The sequence below is a fragment of the Syngnathus typhle genome, linkage group LG11, assembly GCF_033458585.1.
Source record: "Syngnathus typhle isolate RoL2023-S1 ecotype Sweden linkage group LG11, RoL_Styp_1.0, whole genome shotgun sequence".
Taxonomy (NCBI): Eukaryota; Metazoa; Chordata; class Actinopteri; order Syngnathiformes; family Syngnathidae; genus Syngnathus; species Syngnathus typhle.
In genome coordinates this window covers 14,527,215-14,550,413 of record NC_083748.1, presented here as the reverse complement: position 1 = coordinate 14,550,413, position 23,199 = coordinate 14,527,215, and the positions used below count along the sequence as shown (strand labels likewise).

At 51.6% G+C, this 23,199-nt stretch overlaps 1 protein-coding gene across 1 annotated transcript; it reads left to right on the top strand.

Moving 5' to 3' along the window:
• Positions 1 to 1,206: 1,206 nt before the first annotated feature.
• plxnb1b (plexin b1b) lies at positions 1,207 to 23,147 on the top strand. Its single transcript, XM_061290725.1, has 38 exons — positions 1,207 to 1,622; positions 9,361 to 9,509; positions 10,020 to 11,151; positions 11,358 to 11,540; positions 11,934 to 12,062; positions 12,132 to 12,232; positions 12,482 to 12,614; positions 12,697 to 12,853; positions 13,030 to 13,138; positions 13,218 to 13,326; positions 13,518 to 14,348; positions 14,715 to 14,849; positions 14,938 to 15,060; positions 15,137 to 15,230; positions 15,316 to 15,482; positions 15,613 to 15,764; positions 15,948 to 16,053; positions 16,134 to 16,270; positions 16,607 to 16,786; positions 16,863 to 17,007; positions 17,120 to 17,365; positions 17,456 to 17,638; positions 17,718 to 17,866; positions 18,075 to 18,175; positions 18,275 to 18,492; positions 18,568 to 18,746; positions 18,885 to 18,951; positions 19,028 to 19,174; positions 19,240 to 19,405; positions 19,512 to 19,615; positions 19,702 to 19,786; positions 20,013 to 20,179; positions 20,499 to 20,659; positions 20,757 to 20,904; positions 20,987 to 21,051; positions 21,135 to 21,210; positions 21,292 to 21,366; positions 21,535 to 23,147. Exons 3-38 carry the CDS (start codon positions 10,030 to 10,032, stop codon positions 21,637 to 21,639), a joined length of 6,555 nt encoding a protein of 2,184 aa, XP_061146709.1. The 5' UTR covers positions 1,207 to 1,622; positions 9,361 to 9,509; positions 10,020 to 10,029; the 3' UTR covers positions 21,640 to 23,147.
• Positions 23,148 to 23,199: the final 52 nt, after the last annotated feature.

Genomic DNA, 23,199 nt, shown 5'->3' with positions numbered 1-23,199 from the left:
CAGGGCACAGGGTGTTTCCCTTTGACCTATCCCTCGCAACACCTCCCCCAGCTAGCTGGCAGGTCTCCATCCCCCAATTGAAGAAAAAGAGAGAGAATGTGTGTGTGTGTGTCGGGGGGTTTGGGGGGGTCGCATGAATGGGTTAGTGTTTTTCCCAGGGACATGACTACAGAGTGTTTTTCCTGACTGACAGGCACGGTCTTTCATGCACTGCTTTTCCACATTTGCCACTCATTTTCTCCGTAGCTCTGCTGTGAATGCAGGCCTGTACTGTGAGACGTCCACTCAAACACACAGACTATTAAATTTCTCACTCAATGACTTTGCGGAAATATTGGGTAAATGTGATTTTGTTCAAATTACACTCTGCCTCTTCATTTTGGGGATGATGAAGCTGATATGGACATAGCATCGAGACCAAAACAATAGCATTCATTCGACTGAATTAGCAAAATACCCTTGAACAACATATTCATACCACATTATTTGATTGAATTAAATGAATGCAGCAGCTTAATCTACATACACTGCACCACGCAATGCATTCTGAGAAGCAAATTGTCTTTTTTTTTTTCAAACAATGTATTTGCAGTTGACCCCGCTATTCACAGGAAATTAGGTCCAGGCAGAATATCACAAATCTGCATATAAATGGAGGAAGGGCGCATTTTTTGCACTATTCCTTCCTTCCTTCCTTCCTTCCTTCCTTCCTTCCTTCCTTCCTTCCTTCCTTCCTTCCTTCCTTCCTTCCTTCCTTCCTTCCTTCCTTCCTTCCTTCCTTCCTTCCTTCCTTCCTTCCGATCTGGTAACACTAAATTTGTGTATCTCAAAGCTACTAGCTATCAAAAAGCATAAATAAAGGATGACAAATATTTTCTTCCAACCATCAAAGCTTTTTATTCAACGACGTGACGTAAGTCGCATGTGTTTACTGTCGAGTCGGCCAGAAGGTGACCGCCGGAAATCACCAGTGTTTTTTTTCATTTGAAACCAGCAACTTTGCTGCGTTCACTGACTGTTGGAATATGTAGCTTTTCAGTCGTGGGGTCGATTGGATTCTGGATTTGTCTTCCACTTCTAGTTGATGCATTGCCTTCAAATAAAGACAAGAAAAAGAAAGATACTGACTCGGTCACAAGGCATAAAGGGAAGAAATACGTACATCGTTTTTGCATGATAGGTTGAGCGGCGGACAAGCTCGGTGTTCCGAAGAACAAGCGGCACTGAACGGAGCCAAATGTGCCCCCCTTTGCGAAAGCCTCTTTTAACTAACTCCGAGCAAAGTCGGCGGCGCTGTTTACAGTTGGAAGCGTTTGCCTACTTCATGTGGGTGGGGGTGAACCGAGACGATGTGGATGGAACCTGACCCTAATATTTCATTTTATGAGCAAGTGAAACGGCACCTTTAAGCCTCAAGGGATAGATGCGCCTTTTTGCACGACTGGATTGTTGTGAAGAAATTCGCAAGTCCAAACTGGTGGAGAGTGGAATTTCTGAGCTCCGAGTTTCGATGGATTACGTTCAGCGGCCGGCTTCGCATAGGTTGGATATCGGAACGGTCAACTTCATCACGCCGGAACAAGGGCTGAGTGGTCAGTCACGCATCATTTGCACACGTAAAGGTGAGTTGGTAGTGAACCTGGCTTGCGCACCCATGAACCTTGAAGTTCATCTCTCGCTCTCAACCTTTTGCCTACGTGCACGTTGAATGGTATCGCTGCACTCAAATATCTTCTCGCAGCTTCATTTGTAAAACGCTGGCCCGAACGTCCTATTCAAAGTTTCAAACACGTACGAAGAATCGTCCGTCCGTCCGTCCGTCCGTCCGCCGTAAAAGGGTCCGTCGAGTAGAGATAGCCCGCGGTCGTTAGAATTTGCCAGCACCGTTTTTTTTTTGGAGTCGGCTAAGTTTACTTCCCGAGCCCACAGGCGGAGTCTAACTTTGAATTTGTAACTAATGGTGTGTTTCAAAACCTGTATGCCATTGTGGTGACATCCTTGGTTATTCATTCAGAACGCGGCGCCCCCCCCGCCCCCGACTTGTCTGTCTTTGTATTTAGAAAGCCCCTTTTAGTCAGTGCACGGGAATGCAGGGAACCCCGTCTAGTTTGTTAACAAGTAAATAATGACTCGGGGAGTAGTGAGAGTTCTAAATGCCAGTAGTGAGGAGGCATGCAGGGCTGGGGCTGGGGCTGGGAAGGGAAGGGCAGGGCAGGGCAGGAGAGGCTCCATGTAACGTCCGTCCGTCCGTCCGTCCGTCCGTGAGTGTTGAAAGTTGAACCACTGCGGTCTAAATGTCTCCTCTCTCCTGAGTAGTATCACCCATTGGCAGGCACCTTCACACGGTGCAGTGTCTTCCTAAAACCTCCGCCATCTGTTACCGTGGCCTCCCTCCCTAATGGAATTGGCGGCTTAGTGTAAAGCGCCAAATGAGATGGAATACGACGCTATCCATCCCATCAATGGTGATCATTTCCTTCGCTTTGCTCAACTGCTTTCATTTGTGTCTACATCTGGCGCCACGTCGTGCGTAGTTGGGCGACGGCGACTTGCTCGTTATAGTGACATCTTTTCGACATATATAGTAGATTCGTTCAAAATGTCCACCGTCTTATCTGTCATACGTAGTCGATATTCGATCGACACATTTATGTACATTTATGGATACACGAAGAGATGAATAATATAAAGAAGAGAAACGCTTGGTGTTGGGAGGAGGAGATTTCACGTATTTCACACCGTCAACAGATGGCTTGGAGTCAAGCGATAGGAAATCGAGCAATTGTGTCAGTGTGAAATGTGCTTGTGGTTTTTGTTGGGCTGCTGGGAGCACGTGGTGTGTCACCCTTGCCCAGCTTCCAAACAAACACACACACACACACACACACACACACACACACAGGTGTAGCGCTGTCACGACGGTGTAATGAGCAAGTGAAGAGATGTCGAGGACACACAAAGGTGCTACTCTTTCATTGCGCAAGTGTTGAATTGCCATTCTGAGCTGGCTAGCTACACAAACAAAATCTTCCATGATGCTGCTTGAAATTAGCGCAAAAATGATGCATGATGGTAAGTGAAATAACTTGAGACAGCAATTTGTGACCATTCGTAACGCTTCAATGCCAAAGTGCTCATTCTAAAGCCCCCTGTGAAGAAGAAGAAGCCGTATCAAACGCTTTGAGCCAACACAGACGACGAGGCTGTTTGATCAAACAGGAACAAATTGAACAAAGCAGAGCCCAGTCTTACGCTCTTGTGCTCTAATATCAAGCAGTGTAACGTGCCGCCCGCTCGCCCGCTGTTTGATGAACTGTTTGATGATGTTCACCTTCCCTGGACAGACAATCCGTTATGCGGAACCACATGCGAGACAAGTGCAGTACCGAGACACTTTGGAATCGTTGGATTTTTGACAGCGTGCGGCGACAAGCTATGTATTTCGCAATGTGGGAACTGCCCTGCCCTGCCCTGCCCTGCGCGGCCCGGCCCGGCCCGGCCCGGCCCCCCGCTGGGCTGTTCTCCTCTGCTACCATGGCCAGATTAAATACTCAATTTAATTATGTGGCCAAGCATTAAGTCACTAACCTTATCAGTATGGTCTGCCTACTTAATGTGAGCCAACGCATGCAATCAGATTATGGTCAATATGCTGCTGCTGCTACCAGAAGTGCAGCCAGCCAGTCCATTTCAAACAAAAATCATAGTCCTTGATTGAAAAGATGACTCGGAGATAAGAGACTGGCCATGTCGCGTAAGGCAGATGTCGGCCCGGCGGGGCGCCCGCCATCTTTTGGGCCATTATTTGAATGATCGCTTCCAAAACAAATTCCTACTGTCATCATTTGCAATTGACTCCTACGGCGCCTTATGTACACAATAGGTCAAGCAGCTGTTAAATGTCGGCGGTGGAGCGAGGTAAGCTCGGGACGCGTTTTCACGATTACTTCTCGAGCCGAATGACCTCGTCCCCGTAGTCGACACTTTCTGGCTTTGTGTACCTTTCTTGGTATTTACACTAACAGCACTCGATATGTGCTTGTTTTAGGCTGCGTAGCATTCCACAAGTGTAGCGTGACGTACTCGCGCGGTTCCTTGTTGTCGCTCGTTGTCCTTTCCGGGCCGGGCCGGGCCGGGCCGGCTTAACCCCCTCCCCCATGAGTTGGTTTTATATAAAGCAGCGAGGTGGAATAATGGCAAAACACGAGTGCCTGGAAGTGGCTTTTCCAAAAGAGCTTTTGTCTATCCCGTGCCACCATTTGAATAGCCAAGAAGCACATAGTCGGTCGGTTTCACATACGTTCGTACGTACGAACGCTGCTGCCCATCCATTGCTTGGAGAACCTGACGCAACCATTGCTGCTCCTCTGCCTACTTTGCATATTACACCGAACCGGCACTTGTGAGGAGTTTACTTTTCATTTGTTTTTGGTCTGTTCCATGTGGTCGTTGCATGTATCCATCCACAGAGGGTGGCGAGGTCCTTGTTCCCGTGGTTGGAGAGAAGGCTGTTCTTATGGAGTAACCAACCGGAGAGCAGCGTTTGGAGATGGGGAGGGAAAGGGGGGTGCTGAGAGGTGAAGGCATTCTTTCGGGAGAATGTGCCTTTCTCTCCATGGACTTGACATGTTCATCCACGTACTCACCTTAGCTTGGTCTTGTCATTTTTCAAATCTAAAAAAAAAAAAGAACCCTAACAGATGATTCCAAAAAATCTTTTGTTTTAGCTCTAAAATGGAAAATGTTACAAGATTCTGTCATTCCCAGTCTGCCCCTGATTTGAAGCTATTCCAAAATATCCACATACAGTAAGTACGTGCGTACGTATATTGGCCACCGTGAGTTTTCACGGACTCTTGAAAAGCAGGATTGTATGACGACTTCTTCGGACAGCTTGTGGCGAAACGACGACAAAGAAATGGAAGCGCCGCTTCATCGGAAAGAGCAGCCGAAATGGAGTGTCTCGGGGCAAAAGCGGCTGGGAAAAAGAGGGTTGCTATGTAACGCCCCACGTGAATGTGAAGGCATGTCCAAAGTTCAGGACCCCGGGCGGCTCAGCGCTGCCAGCAGCTAGCGTACAAGCGTAGCACAGTGTTCTACACTCTGGGATACGGACGGGAAGCCAGCCGGCGACGTGCCCTTTCAAATGATGCACGGAGCAATAAAAGGGAGGGAGGGAGGCAGAGAGGGAGGGAGGGACAAAGAAGCAAAAAAGACATCGGAGGAGGACTTCATGAGCAGGGAAGAAATGGCATTCATTGGGACCAAAATACTCCACACCGTTGTATCGTGGTCCGTATGGCACGTCAGCAAAATCCATCATTGGAAATGACTTTGACGCTTGTGGAGTCTGCCATCGAGCAGCAATAGCACAAGTCGGACAGCGGACCTGTTCCTCTCCAATCAAAGCAGTCATTCGGTGAAGGCAACAGCTCAAGGCTACAGCTGGGCTGATAAGCAAAACCACAAGACCGCACTGGATTGCCGTGAGAGCAGAAGAAGAGCACAAAATCCAAGAGAGAGCCTGGAAGGAATCCAAAATAGCAATCTGGAGGTTGCGGCACGCAACAAAAGAATAGCCCAAAAAGGCAACTTTTCAAACTGGTGAGTCTTTTTGGAATCGTGGCAAAAGACAGTGGCAACTGAATGCTGGCAATACACCTGGAGAAAGAACGGATAGGAGCAGCTTGCCAAACGATCCAAACAATCAATCCCCCATGAGCTGATGCCTTTGCGCTCACGCTCGTGTGACATTTTGCACAAGTGCGGGAGCTATGCCGCCGAGCCTGTTCAAAGTCGACACTGTCCAACAGTGTATGGAGTTGGAAGGCTGCGATCATGTTTTCCTTTAGCTTTGGAAAGGGCCCACTTTTGGGTGGAAGGAAGGAGCAAGGCCACTGGTGTCATCCAGGAGCAACGACACAGTCGTGGCACATTGGCTCGAGTGTGGTGTAAAGTCAGCTAATTCGACGACACATTATCAGTAGGGTAAAACGAACCTAATCCCAGCTCACGGTCCCTATTAGTGGGGGAACAATCCAACGCTTGGTGAATCCTGCTTCACAATGATAGGAAGAGCCGACATCGACCCGTCCCCTTGGCCCAAACCACATCCCAGCGGCAGCTATTTAAAGCGGCGGCGGCGGCTGCGGCTGCATGTCGTAGCAGTAACCACACAAACAGACGCCTCCCCCCCATCTCATGTCTGCTGAGGCTTTTCTCTCTTTTCATATTGCCCTCAGCTCAGCTTACCTTCTTCATCCCTTTGCCAATGATTGGGTGGTTTTTCCACGCTCATACGCAAACAAAGCCGTGTTGCTCACGATACTCACCATACTTGTGTTCTTAAGTTGAATCTTTCCGTCCAACTTCTCTGTCAGGTCAGGCTCCTCCCTCTCTCTCTCTCTCTCTCTCCTCTTGATGGACGTCTATGGAACCCATTGTGTTGTTCAGTGTTTTCCAACTTCTCCGAAGCGTTAAAGGATACGCACAAACGCCTTTATCTCGGCGGCAAGACAAGGTGACTTTCCCGGAGCGGGCGATATTATCGATCGCATTGTGTCCTCTCCCGCTTGTCGGCCAGGAACTCCAAATTTGACATTGGGACGTTTTCATTTTTCTTGTTGATTTCAAAGTCACCTTGTTTGTCTCGCTCGCTTCCGTGATAGCTAGCGTGCTGGAAGGAGAGTCAAACCAAATTCATCAACCTCATTCATTGACCCCTCAAATGGGTTGGTTGCAAGCTTCAGAATATGGGAGCTTTGAATCTTCTGATGTGGGAAGAGCAGTTTTGGAGCAATATCCATCCGAACAGTACAAGCCTGCCTGCGGTGTGCTTGTCTGACCTTTGACACGGTGAAATGGAATCCACATTCAATAAATGGACAGACGTGTGACCAAGTAGGCCAGTGACAATTGATTTCTAGCAGAACCTTCATTGGGATGGGATGGGAGGAATGGGAGGAATGGTCAAGCTGTGAAGCAAACATGCAAACTAGCCATCGTGCCGTGCCGTGCCGTGCCGCGCCATCAACTACCGAATGAGCATTGAAAGAGAGCAGCCTCCCTCTCGAACTGGCCATACTGCTGTGAGCTGAGACGAGTCATAAATCACGCTTATGATATGTTCCACCTCCCCCTTTGCTTTTTTTTAATCAGATGTGCATCTGGCCTGGCTTGGATTGCTTTCTCTGGGAATAGATTTAGAGCATCACGTGATGCATCTAGGACGACGGACAGCTGAGGTGCCGCGTTGTTATTATTCCCCTCTGGTTCGTGGTGCGATCGGACAAATGAATTTGGAGTGGATGTGTGTGTGTGTGCGTGTGTGTGAAAGTGAGAACCCAGACTTTGACATTGTGCCGCAGTGGCACAATAACAACTGGAGTTTGGAGTTGAATCAGAAAAACAACAACCCCCCCTATCCCGTGCGACATTTGTCAGAGCAAACGTTCTTGCTCGTGTTGCTCATCAAGCAACTCGTTAATAATTCCTGCCTTGTGGCCAGATGGAAGCGGAGTGCAGCCTGACCGCCGAGGTCAGGTCACTTAGACTTAAATGCGCTTGATGCTTCGGGTGAATTCAGAGCAGAGGCAGTAGCCAGTAACCAGTAGCCAGTAGCCAGTAGCCAGTAGCTGCTCTCGCAGTACAAACGCACTGCTTGTGTGTGTGTTTGTGTGTGCATAATGAGTAGTGGAACGCTGACCCTGGTGCCGTCTGGGATCCAATGGGCTTATTCGAGTGGATACATTGTATTTGATTGGAGACACGGAAGGACAAACAGGGCAAATTAAAAATGTAGGCCAGCCATATCGTACCTTTTCACTGAAAACGAACGTGGGATGAAGCTGAAGCTGGAACGCGCTTTGATGGCCGACCGACCGACCGACTCCAATGTAGCGCCAGTGAGTTCATTTCCAATGACTGTGCCGCTTGTTTCAAATGAAAGCCTTTTGGTTTGTCCAACTTGTTATTTTAGGACAGCGCTGCAGCTGAAAATAATCTCCAGAGTATGATGAACAGCTAGCGAAAACACGACAAGGAGCACACCGCAAAATGTCCCGGCGCAGTATCCCCGCCGCGCCGGGACATTTGTGCCACGGCTAAAAGGTGTTGTCTTCCCAAAAAATATTGGGCTCCAAAAAAAACCCAATCTCATTTTACAAAGCCCCATTTCGATGTCAACACTCGTGACTGACTGCCTATCAGAGCCACCTTTATCTGCATGTTTTGACGTTCAGTTGACATCTTCAGCCGGAAAGCCAAAGTCCAGAAGGCAAAGCTCGACTCTGATTGGCTGTGCACCTTTGGTGGCCGGCCTCGCTTACCTGCTCGGGCTCAGCCGACGAAAGGGCGTTTGCGCCCATGCTTCTTTGCTACTTTCTCTTTCGTTTCAAATTGTGAGTCATATTTGGCGCCCGCCGCAAGCGACGCTTCCCTGACAAAGGCAGTCCAAAGCATTGTGCCGAGTCCAGCCCCGCGGGTCAGAGCAGGTTTGTCGTGGGACGTGACTCACGCATTCAGACTCGCGCTGTTCTCATGCCGCATTAAGCTGATAGGTAGCTCGCTCTAGTTATCACGCAGTTCAATTGGATTAGGGGACACGCATTGTGAACTTTCGCAGATTGTATCCTCGGAGACAGAACGAGCGCGCTTTGCAACCTGGTTGGTTGGCTGGCTGGCTGGCTGCCTGGCTGGCTGGCTCAAGCACTGGAGATGCCTGGCCATTCATTCTAAAACGGATCTTCCAAGCCATCAAGCAGTAGCGCTGGGGGAAACGTTGACATCCTTCATTTACTCTTTGATATTCTTTCTGCCTAACAAGGACTGTGACAAATGAGTGCTTCCATTTGCGAGTCGTGTCTCGTGTCCAGAAGTGGCCCTTTCCCGTGTGCTAGGCTGGCTGGCCAAAGTCAGCCAGGCAAGGTCAAAGGTTGTGTTTGCATCATTTGCCCACTGAAGCTGGCAGCCAAGTACTCAGGCAGCCAAGTACCCAGGCAGCCAGGCAGCCAGCCAGGCAGCCAGGCAGCCAGCCAGCCAGCCGGCCAGCCAGCCAGCCAGCCAGCCAGCCAGCCAGCCAGCCAGCCAGCCAGCCAGGCCTCAGACTCATGTTGGGCTAGATGATGTCTATTCTTTCTCAAATATCATCACAACGGCCTTCTCGTATTGACCAACTTGAAAGTAGAAGTTGGTTAGGGTGAACAAAATTTGAATGGGAAGAAGCTTCCCAGTGCCTGCAAGTTTTTTCAAGTATTGAGTCCCAAAAGTGTATAGCATTTTGTTTTTTGTTTTTTTGGTTACTGGAAGTCACCTATCATTAAACGAAACGCTTGATTGAGGTTGTCTTTTTGTGTACTGCAGATTCCTTTGTTCCGACAAGTAAGAATTTGAAGACATTACCTGCTCGACGCGTTGGACTGTGATGTCTTTTTGTGCGTGATGTCAGCGACAAGTGGTGCCAGGTTAAGAGGTCCAGTGCCTCTGCAACACAGCAGCAAAGGAAGCCAATGGTGAGTTGGCAGCAAAGTTGTAGCATATTGTTCTATAGGTGGAAGTCACGCTACATCAAGGCCTTTCTTTCTTTCTTTCTTTCTTTCTTTCTTTCTTTCTTTCTTTCTTTCTTTCTTTCTTTCTTTCTTTCTTTCTTTCTTTCTTTCTTTCTTTCTTTCTTTCTTTCTTTCTTTCTTTCTTTCTTTCTTTCTTTCTTTCTTTCTTTCTTTCTTTCTTTCTTTCTTTCTTTCTTTCTTTCTTTCTTTCCTTCTTTCTTTCTTTCTTTCTTTCCTTCTTTCTTTCTTTCTTTCTTTCTTTCTTTCTTTCTTTCTTTCTTTCCTTCTTTCCTTCTTTCTTTCCTTCTTTCTTTCCTTCTTTCCTTCTTTCTTTCTTTCCTTCTTTCTTTCTTTCCTTCTTTCTTTCTTTCCTTCTTTCTTTCTTTCTTTCTTTCCTTCTTTCTTTCTTTCCTTCTTTCTTTCTTTCCTTCTTTCTTTCTTTCCTTCTTTCTTTCCTTCTTTCCTTCTTTCCAGATCGGCCACCATGCCAGCGAGGGCGATACGATGTCTTCAAGCCATCGCAGTGCGATGGCTGCTGCTGTCGGCGACGGGCCGGGGCCTTCCGTCGGCGCCCGCTTTTGTCCTTTATCCCAGCTTCGTACGCAACGACACGGAATTTGAGCACTTGGCCTTGCACCCCGACCCCGAGGTGGGCGGAGTTTACGTGGGCGCTCGCGACCACTTATTTCAGCTGGACAAATCCCTGCAGCTGGAAGTGGAGGATCCCACCGGGCCGGTCAAAGACAGCAGAGAATGCTTGCCTCCCGTCACGGAGAGCAACTGCCCTCAAGCCAGGCTCACCAGTAACCACAACAAGCTCTTGGTGATCGACCCCTATTCCATGGAGCTCATCACCTGCGGCAGCGTCAACCAAGGCATTTGCCAGAAACGAAGTCTGCGCTCCGTCGACCGGGTGCTCTTCTCCGCCGAGACGCCGGTGGACACCCAGTACGTAGCGGCCAATCACCCCGACGTCAGCACCGTGGGCCTGGTGGTCCGCTCCCATCCGCAAAGACGGCCCGTTCTCTTTGTCGGGCGTGGCTACACCAGCAGCCAGCCGCCCATCGCCACGCGCAACTTGGAGCAAGAGCCCATTTTTTCTTACGAGGAAACGGCCAAGTTGGCCGTGGCCGGCCGCCTCTCTGAATACGATCATCATTTCGTGGCCTCCTTTGCCCACCGCCATCACGTCTACTTCCTCTTCTACAGGCGAGATCTGAAATCCAAATCGCGCGAGTACCGCACTTTTGTCTCTCGTGTGTGTTTGGACGATCAAGCCTATTATTCCTACGTGGAGGTCCCCTTGACGTGCCGTTCCCGGGCGGGCAAGAATTACAATCTCCTTCAAGCCGTCCGGCTGGGCTTCTCCAAGGACGTCACGGCGGCCCCAGGCTCCGAGATCCTTCTCGGTGTTTTTTCCACCCGCTCGCCTTCGTCCAACGGACCCGGCGAAGACTCCGCCCTGTGCGTCTTCGGCCTGGAAGACGTGGACCGCAGGATTAACGCCACCAGAGACCTGTGTTACACAAAGATGGGCAGAGAGTCTGGCGTGGAGACGGCCTACATCGAATACGAAGTCAAATCCAACTGCGTCAACCTTCTGGAGGTGAGTTCCTACAGTCCTCCACACTGGCAAAGGAACAGAACTGTGTCATACACCGACAGTCTCTATTTCTGCTCGAAGTATGACTATACGTTGGAATAGATGGAGTGCAGAGTGAACGAGTGAACGAGTGAACGAATGAACGAATGAACGAATGATACGTATGTGTAGAAAAAAGACATCTATTGACCCTTAATGCTGTCGTTTAGAACACTCTGGAACGGTACCCTTGCGGCTCTGATCACACGCCCAGTCCCATGGCTAGTCGCATCGCCGTGGAAGCCCAAACCATTTTGGACAGCCCCTCCGCTCGCCTCACGGCCGTCGCGGTGAGCGTGAGGGCGGGACATACCATTGCCTTCTTGGGAGACTCCAAGGGGAACCTGCACAAGGTAGGCAGTGCGGGCCGGCAGGCAGGCAGGCAGCCACGCGGGCAGGCAGCCACGCGGGCGGCCAGCCACGCGGGCAGCCAGCCACGCGGGCAGCCAGCTTGCCCAATTTGACATCATTTCAGACCCTGGCCTGTACTTTGGTGGTGTTAGTAGTACAAAGGCACCCATTGTGGCACGGTGACATCACATTTCTCGTAATGAAAGTAACCCAACGGCTGCTCAGACCTGTCGCTAAACGACTTATCTTATCCGGAGCTTAGGACCATGCCGGTCACGTGAACTTCCCAAAGCCATATTTTGAAGGCAAACAAGTTGAGTTCTAAAATTGCAAGTTGCCTTCACTTGACCTGACAGAATCCGTCAGTTGCGCCCAAGCCTTTTTGCGTTTGTCAGGTGTTCCTCGGGCCAAACGGCGAGGTGGAGGAATACGCCGTAAGCCCCGTTGAGCAGAACGCGGCCATCGGGTCTGATCTTTTCCTGGATCAAGAGGAGCGCCATCTGTTCATCGTGACCCCTAACATGGTGCGCGGCGGTAATATGGGGCGCCGTCTTTCCCGAAGACTGACGACGCTTCTGCTCTCCTTTCTTCAGGTGCAAAAGAGGCCCGTGGCCGAATGCGCGCGGCACCCCGACTGCCGCTCCTGCCTGCGGGCTCACGATCCCTACTGCGGCTGGTGTGTCCTCCAGGGAAGGTAAGACGGGTGATGATACAAACGTGACAGAAAGGACATGAGTTGATGAGCAACAATTGCGATTTCCAAAAGCAAAACAAGAATGTTCCAATGGCAAGAGTTGCTCCGAGTGCTCGCCGTTCCGTTACCTTGCAGCCATTTCTGGGTTGATGTTTGCCTTTGACTGAGCAAATTGAAGCCTTGGTCAGGATGTCACGCGCATCGCAAACGTTCGCCGACGAGTCGCCGACCACGCCCTTTCCTACGCAGATGCCTTTTGCAGTCCGAGTGTCGGCGCGGCAAGCGGCCCGGCCCGTGGCTTTGGAGCTTTGATATGGAGCAGCAGTGTCTGGCTGTCCAAGAACTCAAGCCCTCAAATATCAGCAGGGGGGAAAGCAGGACGGTCAGTGCAGCCTGCTGACATTGAAGGAAATGTTTGCTTTTGAATGTGACATTGGCAAATGTTTTCTCCGGCCTCGCCCTAGGTGTCTTTGGCGATCGCGGGGCTTCCGCTGTTGGAACAGGGCGAATCGTACTGGTGTTACTTGGCCGGACTGCGCAGCCCGGCCAGCGTTACTGCCGGCGGGGTCTCCTGTCATTCTCCGCACCCCGGCCAAGTGCCGGCGGTGCCTCCTGGACAGGGTGGGTGTCTGCAATTGCTACGTTTAAAAAAGTCAAGTCCGTGTGATGTGACAAGTCGGTCGGGCTGGCTCTCGCAATGGAATCATCAAATCTCGTGGATGGACGGGAAGCGCTGAGCCTCGCCAGACGGCGCCCATCCCGGCCGGCTGACTCGTTGTGGTTTTTGGTCCTGGCAGATTTTCTCACCGTCCCCTTGTCTGTTCGTTTCGGCGACGTGACGGTGGCCGAGCGGGATTTCACCTTTTACGACTGCGCGGCCGTCAAGCAGCTTTCGGGGAGTATGCTGTGAGGACGACGGTGGAAGAATGGGATTGTCTCTCTGGATACTTGTCGAGCGTTCATCCCTATCTGTGTCCATTTTCAGTTGCCGTGGTTGCGTCCTGAGTCGATGGGCTTGTAATTGGTGCGTTCACCAGCACACGTGTACCCACAAGCCCACCTGCGACCGAGGCGCCATCATCTATAACCAACACGTGAGTATCGCAATGGGCCGGCCGCTCAAGAGCGTCTGCGGTGCCATTTCCGCTTCTTTTTCTCTTCTGGCTGCAAATGCAAAATGAACGCTGCTGCTTCAGAATTTGGACAGCAGCTTCTCAGTTATTTCTCTTGGTTGTTTTGGCTTTTCTTTTGATTGAGTTTTCTCCCATCTGCCACACCACCACAGTTTCAACTACCCACCTCCGCTCCTCCCACGAGCAAAACCATCAAAGTTTTCCCCAGCGCCAGCCCCAGCACCAGCGCCAGCCCCAGCCCCAGCGCCAGCCCCAGCGCCAGCACGACAGCCAGCCGACCGACAACTGTCACAGTCGCGCCCTCAACGGCGGCAACAACTACGGCCGCAACTTCTACGGCTCCTCATGCTGCAGCGAGCACTCGGGCGCCAAGCGCCTCACCCGCCGTTGCTCCTCAGATGAGCGTCCCGTACACCAGCCCTCCCCCCTCCAGTAGCGAAGCCGCACCTATCACCTTTCGGCCCCCGGACCCTACGACCGGGAAGGAGGAATCTCTCGACGCGGCCGAGATGACGTTCGTCACCCAAAGAGACTCGGAGCGTCGTGCCCAAGCCACGACAAATTCACCATTAGTACAGCCCATAATGCCTCTGCTCGTCCCACCGCCCCCCGGTGATGACGATGAGGTGGTGACAGAGTCGCCCTCCACGGACACCCAGGAACCCGGGGGAACACTGACATCATCCGGCTTCCCTCCGTCTACACCCTCTCCTATGGGAAAAGCCACAAAGTGGTCCGAGTCTTCCAGCTCACCGGATCCGACGCAGGCGCCGACCTCGGCACCGCCCCCAGACTCCGAAAGCGAGCCCGAGGAGGCCCGAGATGACGGCACGGTCCCGGCAGAAAAGGACACGGCCACGTTTTCAGCCACTGCCGTGCTTTCGGGCGATGGCGAAGTTGAGCGCGCGTCCCCCCCGCTTTATTCCCACTTGCTGGATACCCAAATGGACTACCAGTATGATCCTGCTGACGGCTTCCTCCCGGTGAGTTTAGATACGGCTGGCCAAGGGCGACCGCCCTTGCCTGCCTGCCTGCCTGCCTGCGTGGCTGCCTGCCTGCCTGCCTGCCTGCCTGCCTGCCCGCCTGCCTGCCTGCCTGCCTGCCTGCCTCCCCCCTCCCTCCCTCCCTCCCTCCCTCCCTCCCAGCTCCTGATTGAATTTTGCAAATCTCATCATTTGACACATCTTTTCCTTTTTTGTCTTTAGTTGTAATTGTGTGTGTGTTTGCATTTTCATTTGTAATTCTGGATGAATATTTTGCGCATACTTCCATACATTTCTTTCGGGGATGTGAATGAGCGAGCGCTTCTGCGGCGGCGGGCGGGCGCATGTGCTTGTTTTCACCAACAGGGGGATGAAGAATCTTATGTAAGCTGGGGTTCTTCGGCTTGCCCGTGCGTGGAGAAGGTCCAGGGCTCATCCTTGCTCCCTGTCAGAGTGGAGAGGAAAATCACCTTACTGGCCCGCAACCTGCATCTGTATCAGGTAGACACGACGCAACAATCCATCAAGGGGCAATCTCACCAGTAGGATTAGCGTGGGCTGCGCCAAAACAAGTCTTGTGTTTGTACAGGATGGAGAGCTGGACTACCAGTGCGTGTTGGTCATTGAGGGCCAAACGGTGGTGGTGGACGCCTACGTGGAGACCGATGACATCAATCCGTCCAACTTTGACATCACCTGCCAGCTGCACCAGGTGCGGTGTCGGACGCTGGCAAATGAATGGCAGCCCGAAAGAAAGAAATCACGTGTTCACTTTGTCGCTTCTCCAGTACACGTATTCTGCTCCCGTGGAGGAATATCAAGCCACGGTGTACGTGAAGAGGAGGGACACGTTCCACGTGGACAGCTCCCCCGATCTTTACGGTAAGTTGCGTGCCCTGCGGCGATTTTGCTTGAAGCAAAATGCGAGTGACGCGGCGCCGCCGCCGGCGCTCTCGTCCATCCTCAGTGACTTTGTACGACTGCTCGGTGGGCCGCGCCGACTGCAGTCGCTGCCGCACGGCCGAGAGCAAGTACGCTTGCGTGTGGTGCGGAGAGGCGCAGGCCAGTTGTTTGTATTCGGGTTTGTGCGTCCAACCCGTCCAGCAGACGTGCCCTGCTCCCGTCATTCTTTCGGTGAGCGCTTCCGTTTATTTCTCCTCCGAATGAATTGAGCGTTCAAATGAAATCAACTTGTCTCTGTCTGTCTGTCTGTCTGTCTGTCTGTCTGTCTGTCTGTCTGTCTGTCTGTCTGTCTTTCCTTCAGATTGAACCGCTTTCCGGCTTGCTGGAAGGCGGCACTCTGGTAACCATCACCGGCTCCAACCTGGGCCAAAAAGCAGAGGACGTCCTGGGTTCCGTGTCGGTGGCCGGCGTCCCCTGCGTGGTTATACCCGCTCTCTACCAAGTCTCTTCCAGGTAGAAGATTGAAGTGATTTCATGTTCCATGTTGCTATTTCAACTTGATATGATGGCAGCACTTTGACTCTTCAAGTACATTTCAGAACCCTTCCTTTTTTTCCACACACGTGCACACACATACGTGCACACACACACACACCATTGTACTCAAGTAGGTACTTTGATGACTGTGTCTGGCAGGATTGTATGCACAACCAAAGCCAGCCAAGGAGAGAAGGTGGGCCACGTGTCTGTTGAAGTGAGCGGCGGAGACTTTGGCTTGTCCAAACAAATGTTCAGCTTTCAGGTACTTTTCCACATGCAGGCTGCAAGATTGTCATCGGATGATCAATGCAGCACTCAATGGACTGATCTCGATGCCTCCAGGATCCATTTGTGATGGGAGTGTGGCCCGAAAGAGGGCCCGAGGCCGGCGGAACCACGCTGAGCATCAGCGGGCGAAACCTTTTGACGGGACATCCTTCCGACCTGGCTGTCACTGTGGGGGGAGTGCCCTGCCCTGTGTGAGCTGAGCAGACAATTCCTTTCTCACCGCTTTGTCGATGCGTCGTATGAATCGAGTGTCCCGTTCGACGGACTGTCGAGCGTCGTGAGAGGACACACTGTAGGCCCTAATTAAAGGTGTCACGTTTTCTTTCCTAGTAGCTTGACCTTCCCGTGTTTAGTAAAAACAAAGGAGGACATTTGAAATGGACAGGGAGGACAGGAACAAAAGAGTCCAGATCGGTGCATCAGTGTCTGACCCAATTGGAACATTTTCAGGGATTGTGCAATTTCCCGCTCCATCACACACACAAATGAGCCTTGAGAACAAACGAATGAACGGGGCTCCTCCTTAGGGTGTCCGAGGTGGAGAGCTCCGGTCTTCGCTGCGTGACGGGTCGCAGCAACAAGACTGGAAACCATCGGGTCACTCTGCATTACGGCGGCAGCAGTCAACGCCACTTCCACGCTCGGCCTTACCGCTACACGCACAACCCCAATATCACCCACGCCGAGCCAGCCAAGAGCTTCCTGAGGCGAGCGGCAAAAGCAGTTGCGCGCGGCTCCGCCTTCACGCGCCTCATTTGACGGACGTGCGTATCTCCTGTTTAGCGGCGGTCGACTGATCTACGTGTCGGGCCACAACCTGGACGTGGTGCAAGAGCCCCGGATGCTCGTCACCGTGTCTCCTAGCCAGAAAAGGCGCCGGAGCAGCGGTTCGCTTTGTTCCCAAGATCTCCCCTGCTCCGTCAAACAGGTAGGAAGGAAGGAAGGAAGGAAGGAAGGAAGGAAGGAACGAAGGAAGGAAGGAAGGAACGAACAAACAAACAAACAAACAAAGAAACAAACAAACACTCTTTTTCTATCAGTTTGCAGAACGTTGCACAGTCAATTCCTCCTCCCTGATCCTGTGTCGATCCCCGACGCTGGAGCCGTCCGTTTGGGGCTGGAGCGCGGTCACCGTGGAGTTCCTTCTGGACAACCTGCGCTTTGACGTCAGGGCGGTGAACGCGCGAGCCTTTAGCTACGAGCCCGACCCTGTCCTGCGCCCCTTGAACCAGCAGGACCCTCTCAAGGCGTATCGCTACAACCCCGGCAGCTTCATCCAGCTCGAGGTCACCTTGCTTGCTTGTCCGTCCGTCTCCAGATAGCGTTTGTTCGGTTAAGATTGCCAACCAGACGCCGCCGCCGCCGCGCTTCTGCAGGGAGAAAATCTGGACCTGGCCATCAGCAAAGAAGAGGTGGTGGTGTTAATCGGGGAGGGCGTGTGCGCCGTTAAGACGCTGACCCGAAACCATCTGTACTGCGAACCGCCGCCTCGTCAGCCCGCCTCGGCCAATAACGGCGGCAAGAAAAGCGAGGCTTCCGACAACCTGCCCCAGTTCACCGTGAGTCACGTGGGAAGATCCCAGCCAGCGCCGGCGTTTGATTTTGGTTGCGTCCTGACTCTTTTCTCTTTGCTGCCAGGTCCAAATGGGCAACTTAAACTTCTCCCTGGGCAAGGTTCAGTACGACACTCTAAGCCCGCCCACCTTTCCCCTGGAGGCTCAGATCGGAGTGGGAGTCGGGGCGTCCGTCGTAGCGCTCGTTGTCCTCATCATTGTACTCGTGTACAGGTTTGTAGCGCAACGGCGGCCGCAACGTACATACTGCATGGACATAGATGCAGATGTGTCACATGAGCGACTAAAGCCCGTTTCACGGCTTTGAGCTGACAAAAACAACCGCACTGTTCAAGAGCAGAGACTGCAGAGAGACTTGCAGAGAGACTTGACTTCGCTCTCTCTCTCTCTGTCTCTCTTTCTGCACTGGTCTTTTTGTCAGGAGAAAGAGCAAGCAGGCTTTAAGAGACTACAAAAAGGTTCAAATCCAACTTGAAAACCTCGAAACCAGTGTGAGGGACCGCTGCAAAAAGGAGTTCACAGGTGAGCATGAATGGAAGGCATGTCAAACACATCCCGATCCGGCTGTCTGATCGAGCGAGCGAGCGAGCGAGCGACCGACCTTTGACTCCCTCTGGCCAGACCTGATGACGGAGATGATGGACATGTCAAGCGACCTGGTGGGCTCGGGCATCCCTTTCCTGGATTACCGGATGTACGCAGAACGCATTTTCTTCCCCGGCCACCGGGAGTCCCCGCTGAGGCGAGACCTGGACGTTCAGGAGTGTCGTCGGCAGACGGTGGAGCGCGGTCTGATCAAACTATCCAACCTTCTCAACAGTAAACTCTTCCTGACCAAGGTACGGTCGGCAGCGTCGCGAGGGAGGTCTACCTTTGATTTGTCATTAAACTAACATTTCTCGCTTCCCCCCCAGTTCATTCATACCCTGGAAAGCCAGCGGACCTTTTCCCCCCGAGATCGCGCCTATGTGGCCTCTTTACTTACGGTGGCGCTGCACGGCAAGCTGGAATATTTTACCGATATCCTCAAAACCCTGTTGAATGACCTCGTGGAGCAATACGTGGCCAAGAACCCCAAACTGATGCTGCGGAGGTGGGTGAGAAGGGAGGGAGGGAGGGAGGGGGGCTGGTTAGGGAAGGAGGTGGGGAGGGTTTGGGAGGCTCTGGGAGGGAGGGAGGCAGGGAGGAACTTTTTCAATTCAGATGCAGCACTTTTTGTCATCTTCTTCAGAACTGAGACAGTGGTGGAGAAGCTGCTGACCAACTGGATGTCCATCTGTCTCTATGCTTTCCTCCGAGTGAGTCAAAGTCAAACACAGGGCGGGGGGGGTGTTTGTCATCTACATATATAACTCGCAAGTTTTGTTTTGGCAGGACTCTGCAGGGGAGTGTCTTTACATGCTTTTCAGGGCAATCAAGCACCAGGTGGACAAAGGGCCGGTGGACGCCGTCACAGGCAAGGCCAAATACACGCTCAACGACAACCGCTTGCTGCGAGAAGACGTGGAGTACAAGACGTTGGTGAGCAGGAAGGCAATCTGGTTTGTATTTGCGCAAATGGGACATGAGCTGCTTCTTTTCTTCAGACGCTTAATGTGCTGGTGCAAAGCGGAGGAGTCAACGAGTGCCAGCCGGTCCCCTCCAAAGTGCTGGACTGCGATACCATCACGCAGGTCAAAGAGAAGCTACTGGATCAGGTGTACAAAGGCACCTCCTTCTCTTACCGACCGCATACGGACTCATTGGACCTGGGTGAGGATAGATTGACTCTAAGCCTCCAATGCACCACCATTCCCTGTGCTGTGCATGTGTGAGCAAAAGGTTTTGAGCCAAATTCACTCTTTGTGTTATGCTTTAGAGTGGAGGTCCGGTGTTGCCGGTCATCTCATTTTGTCCGATGAAGACTTAACATCTGTGGTCCAGAGCAACTGGAAACGTCTCAACACCCTCCAGCACTACAAGGTGACACCCGACCGACTACTGTCTGCTCCATCTCAACTGCGAATGCTATCAAAGGAATGGACGTGAGCCTTTGTGCTGTGCTTCAGGTCCCAGACGGTGCGACGGTAGCTCTGGTTCCTCGGCATTCCAAACACATTCACCACGACCACCACGACTATGTGGCCGGAGAGAGTGAGTGAGCGAGCGAGCGAGCGAGCGAGCGAGATATTGACCTCTGTCCATACGATGGGTAGACAGACAGCTAGCTGTGGTGATCAGGGAGGGAGGGAGGGAGAGAGAAATCGGCCTCTCAAGTGGCTTGAAATCCCGTCCGTCTCCTTTGTAAGGAAGGGGCGGGGCATCAATTTGACTACTAGCTTTGATAGGTCAAGTTCATTTGAAGCCATTTCCATGACAGAAACGCCCATGTTGGAGGACGCAGACGAAGGCGGCGTGAGACTGTGGCATCTGGTGAAGGCCAGCGACGAGCCCGAGCTGCCCAAACATCGCAGAGGCAGTCTGAGGGAACGGGAGAGGGCCAAGGCCATCCCGGAGATCTACCTGACCCGCCTGCTTTCCATGAAGGTACGCACGCACGCATATGGAAATGGAGGCGTATTTTCAAGTCAAAAGTCAAAGTCTGCTTTATTGTCAACATCTTCACATGCCGAGACACCCAAAGAGATGGAAATGACCTTTTCCCTATCCCGCGGTGACAAGACATATTACACCATAGACATACAAGTAAACGACGCAATATAAAAAACAACAAATAATAAGAGTAACAATAAATAATAAATAAATAGATAACACAACAAATAAAAGCCAGTGTGCATACAGACAGTAAAAGTACAGGACGCTACGCAGAACGGGGAAGACATCCAACGTCCCTCTTTGCTTTCAGGGTACCCTGCAAAAACTTGTCGACGATTTGTTCACGGTCATCCTCAGCACCAGTCGCCCCGTCCCGCGGGCTGTCAAATACTTCTTTGACCTGCTTGACGCCCAAGCCGCTCAACACGGCATCTCGGACCCAGAGACCATCCACATTTGGAAGAACAACAGGTGCAGCGGTGTGGACACACCGAGCGGGGCTTTGTCCAAAGCGGCAGCGTCCGCTTGTCCACTTGCCCACTTGTCCTCTTGTCCGCCGTCATTGCAGTCTCCCGCTGCGTTTCTGGATCACCATCGTGAAGAACCCCCAGTTGATTTTCGACGTGCAAGCCTCGGACCACGTGGATGCGGTGCTGTCGGTCATCGCGCAGACCTTCATGGACTCCTGCACCATCGCTGAGCACAAATTGGGACGGGTAAGGGCAGAAAGCCTTTCCGGATCCGTCTCCTTTTCAATGCTGAGAGGGTGTCTGTCTGTCTGTCTGTCTCTCTCCGCAGGATTCGCCCATCAACAAGCTGCTGTACGCTCGAGACATCCCCCGTTACAAACAGATGGTGGAAAGGTAGCAAAGCCGGCCGGCCGGGCGGGCGGGCGGCTCTCTCTCGTCGCTAGCGAGCGCACGTCAATCAACTGACCCTCTTGCAGATACTATGCTGACGTCAGGCAGACCATCTCTGCCAGCGACCAGGATATGAACTCTACTCTGGCTGAACTCTCAAGGGTGAGTGGAGAAGGATGACCATGACACAACGTGTAACACCTAGTGCTGAAGTAGCTTTTGTTCCGACGACTTTTCTTTCAGAACTATTCGGGAGAACTCAACTACTTGGTTGCGCTGCATGAGCTCTACAAGTACATCAATAAGTACTACGACCAGGTAACTTCTGGGTGTACGTGAGCGAGCGTGCCAATTAGCTCAGCAATCCTAGCACTCAATCGTTTGCCTCGTGGGAAGTTGCGCCCACATTTGTTCAGACCCTGGGAATGAGGTGGCTCGAAGTTTTTAGTTCCAAATTTACAATACCCCTTCCCCATTCTCCCGCAGATAATCACTGCACTGGAAGAGGACAGCACAGCCCAGAAGATGCAGCTCGGCTACAGGCTACAGCAGATTGCCGCCGACGTGGAGAACAAGGTCACAGACTTGTGACGGGAAGCTCCGAGCGGCGCTACCTTGCCGCTTGAACTGAAGAAAGGAACGCCGAAGAGTCTTTCTTACGACTCGACGGATGACGCAAAAGCGGCAAGAGTTTTGGAATCCACTCCCCCATTTTGTACCGATCGGACAATTCCCTTCCTGCAAAAAGAAACCCGGGCGGGGCGTATAATCCAGACCTGCTGTCATGGTAAATGAATTCATTGGAATAGCTTGTCACTGCTGTATGCTCCATTTCTTTTCGTGTGTGTCCCGGTCGTCGTCGTGGTGGTGGTTGTTTTTTGTCTTGTTGTCATTCATGGTGTACTCTTTAGGTGATGGATCCCAGTCCGCAAAGTAGCTGTCGAAAAGCCCTTCTTTGCTCCTTCTGATTATTTTGTCTGTCACAAGCTCCATTCCCAATTAGCTGTGCGCTTGCCCGACCGAGTGCTCTCTACCTCAACCTGACAAGACGAGACACGCTATTATTATTTCAGCGCACCAGCTTTGATCATCGTGTCTGTCGTACTATTTGTTTCAAATGTCAAATTGGTTTTGTGCCAGAGAGCGGGAATGAAGCCTGCTGGCTCGCTCCAATGAACGGTTTAAGGTACTGTACTTACAACATACATGTCATTGAGTTTGTTTGACACATTTTGGGGCTACTGATTCAAAAAGATTTTGTTCAAGCGCACAGGTCACTTGGACCGAAATTGAAACAAACAAATGTACTGCTGTTTCTTCATTTATCTTGTGTGAACAATTGTCCTTTGAAATCCTGTCCTATTTGGATTTCATTTCTTCTCATTGAGCTAATGTGGATGAAATAATCTTCTTTTCACTTTGTGCCGCTGCAGCTGAGCAAGAGCACGTCGCGGTCGGTCGGTCGGTCGGTCGGTCGGTACCATGTGCCATTTTGTGACAGAATGTGCGTATATTAGATGGAAGGTTCTGAATCGAAGCTTACGTATCCACGGCGCTCGCTGCTCGTTGTTGGGTGTCCATCTCCGCAATCTATTTTGCTTTTGATCGGGCCGCTTTGACGTGGCGACCCTTCGGCAATGTCTTTATTAACCATAACAAGAAAGGTGAGACGAGTGACGCACTCTGCACTCTGTCGGCCGCCCGCCCTTCTGAACGTTGACATGTGTTCCGTGTTGAAGGCATAGCAATAATGAAGTAGCACTAGATGCAGCGTCTAATCCGCATTGGTTTTCAAAAGCGTTTTACCGTGCCGAGTGTTCAAAGAGCCACCAGGTGATTTGCAGAAGCGGCCAATGCCTCATGTTCTGTTTGAATAATAATAATCAAGTCTGTTTCCATTGGGAGTGGTAATGATGCCAACTAAATTTGGAGATGTAGAGCAGGCTCTGCAAGGAGCAATTCTAAAGCTGTTTCTAATTTTGTCTGTTCATATCGTTGTACATAATCTTTGAAATGTTACTGTAGTGATTGAATCTGTTCATTGAGAGCCAGTTGAAATTTGTAGAGATGCCGAAGTAATAAAATAGACTTCATTTTTCTGCTGGTTGTGCTTTTCTTTCAAGACATGCTTGTGTGTGCGTGCGTGGGTGG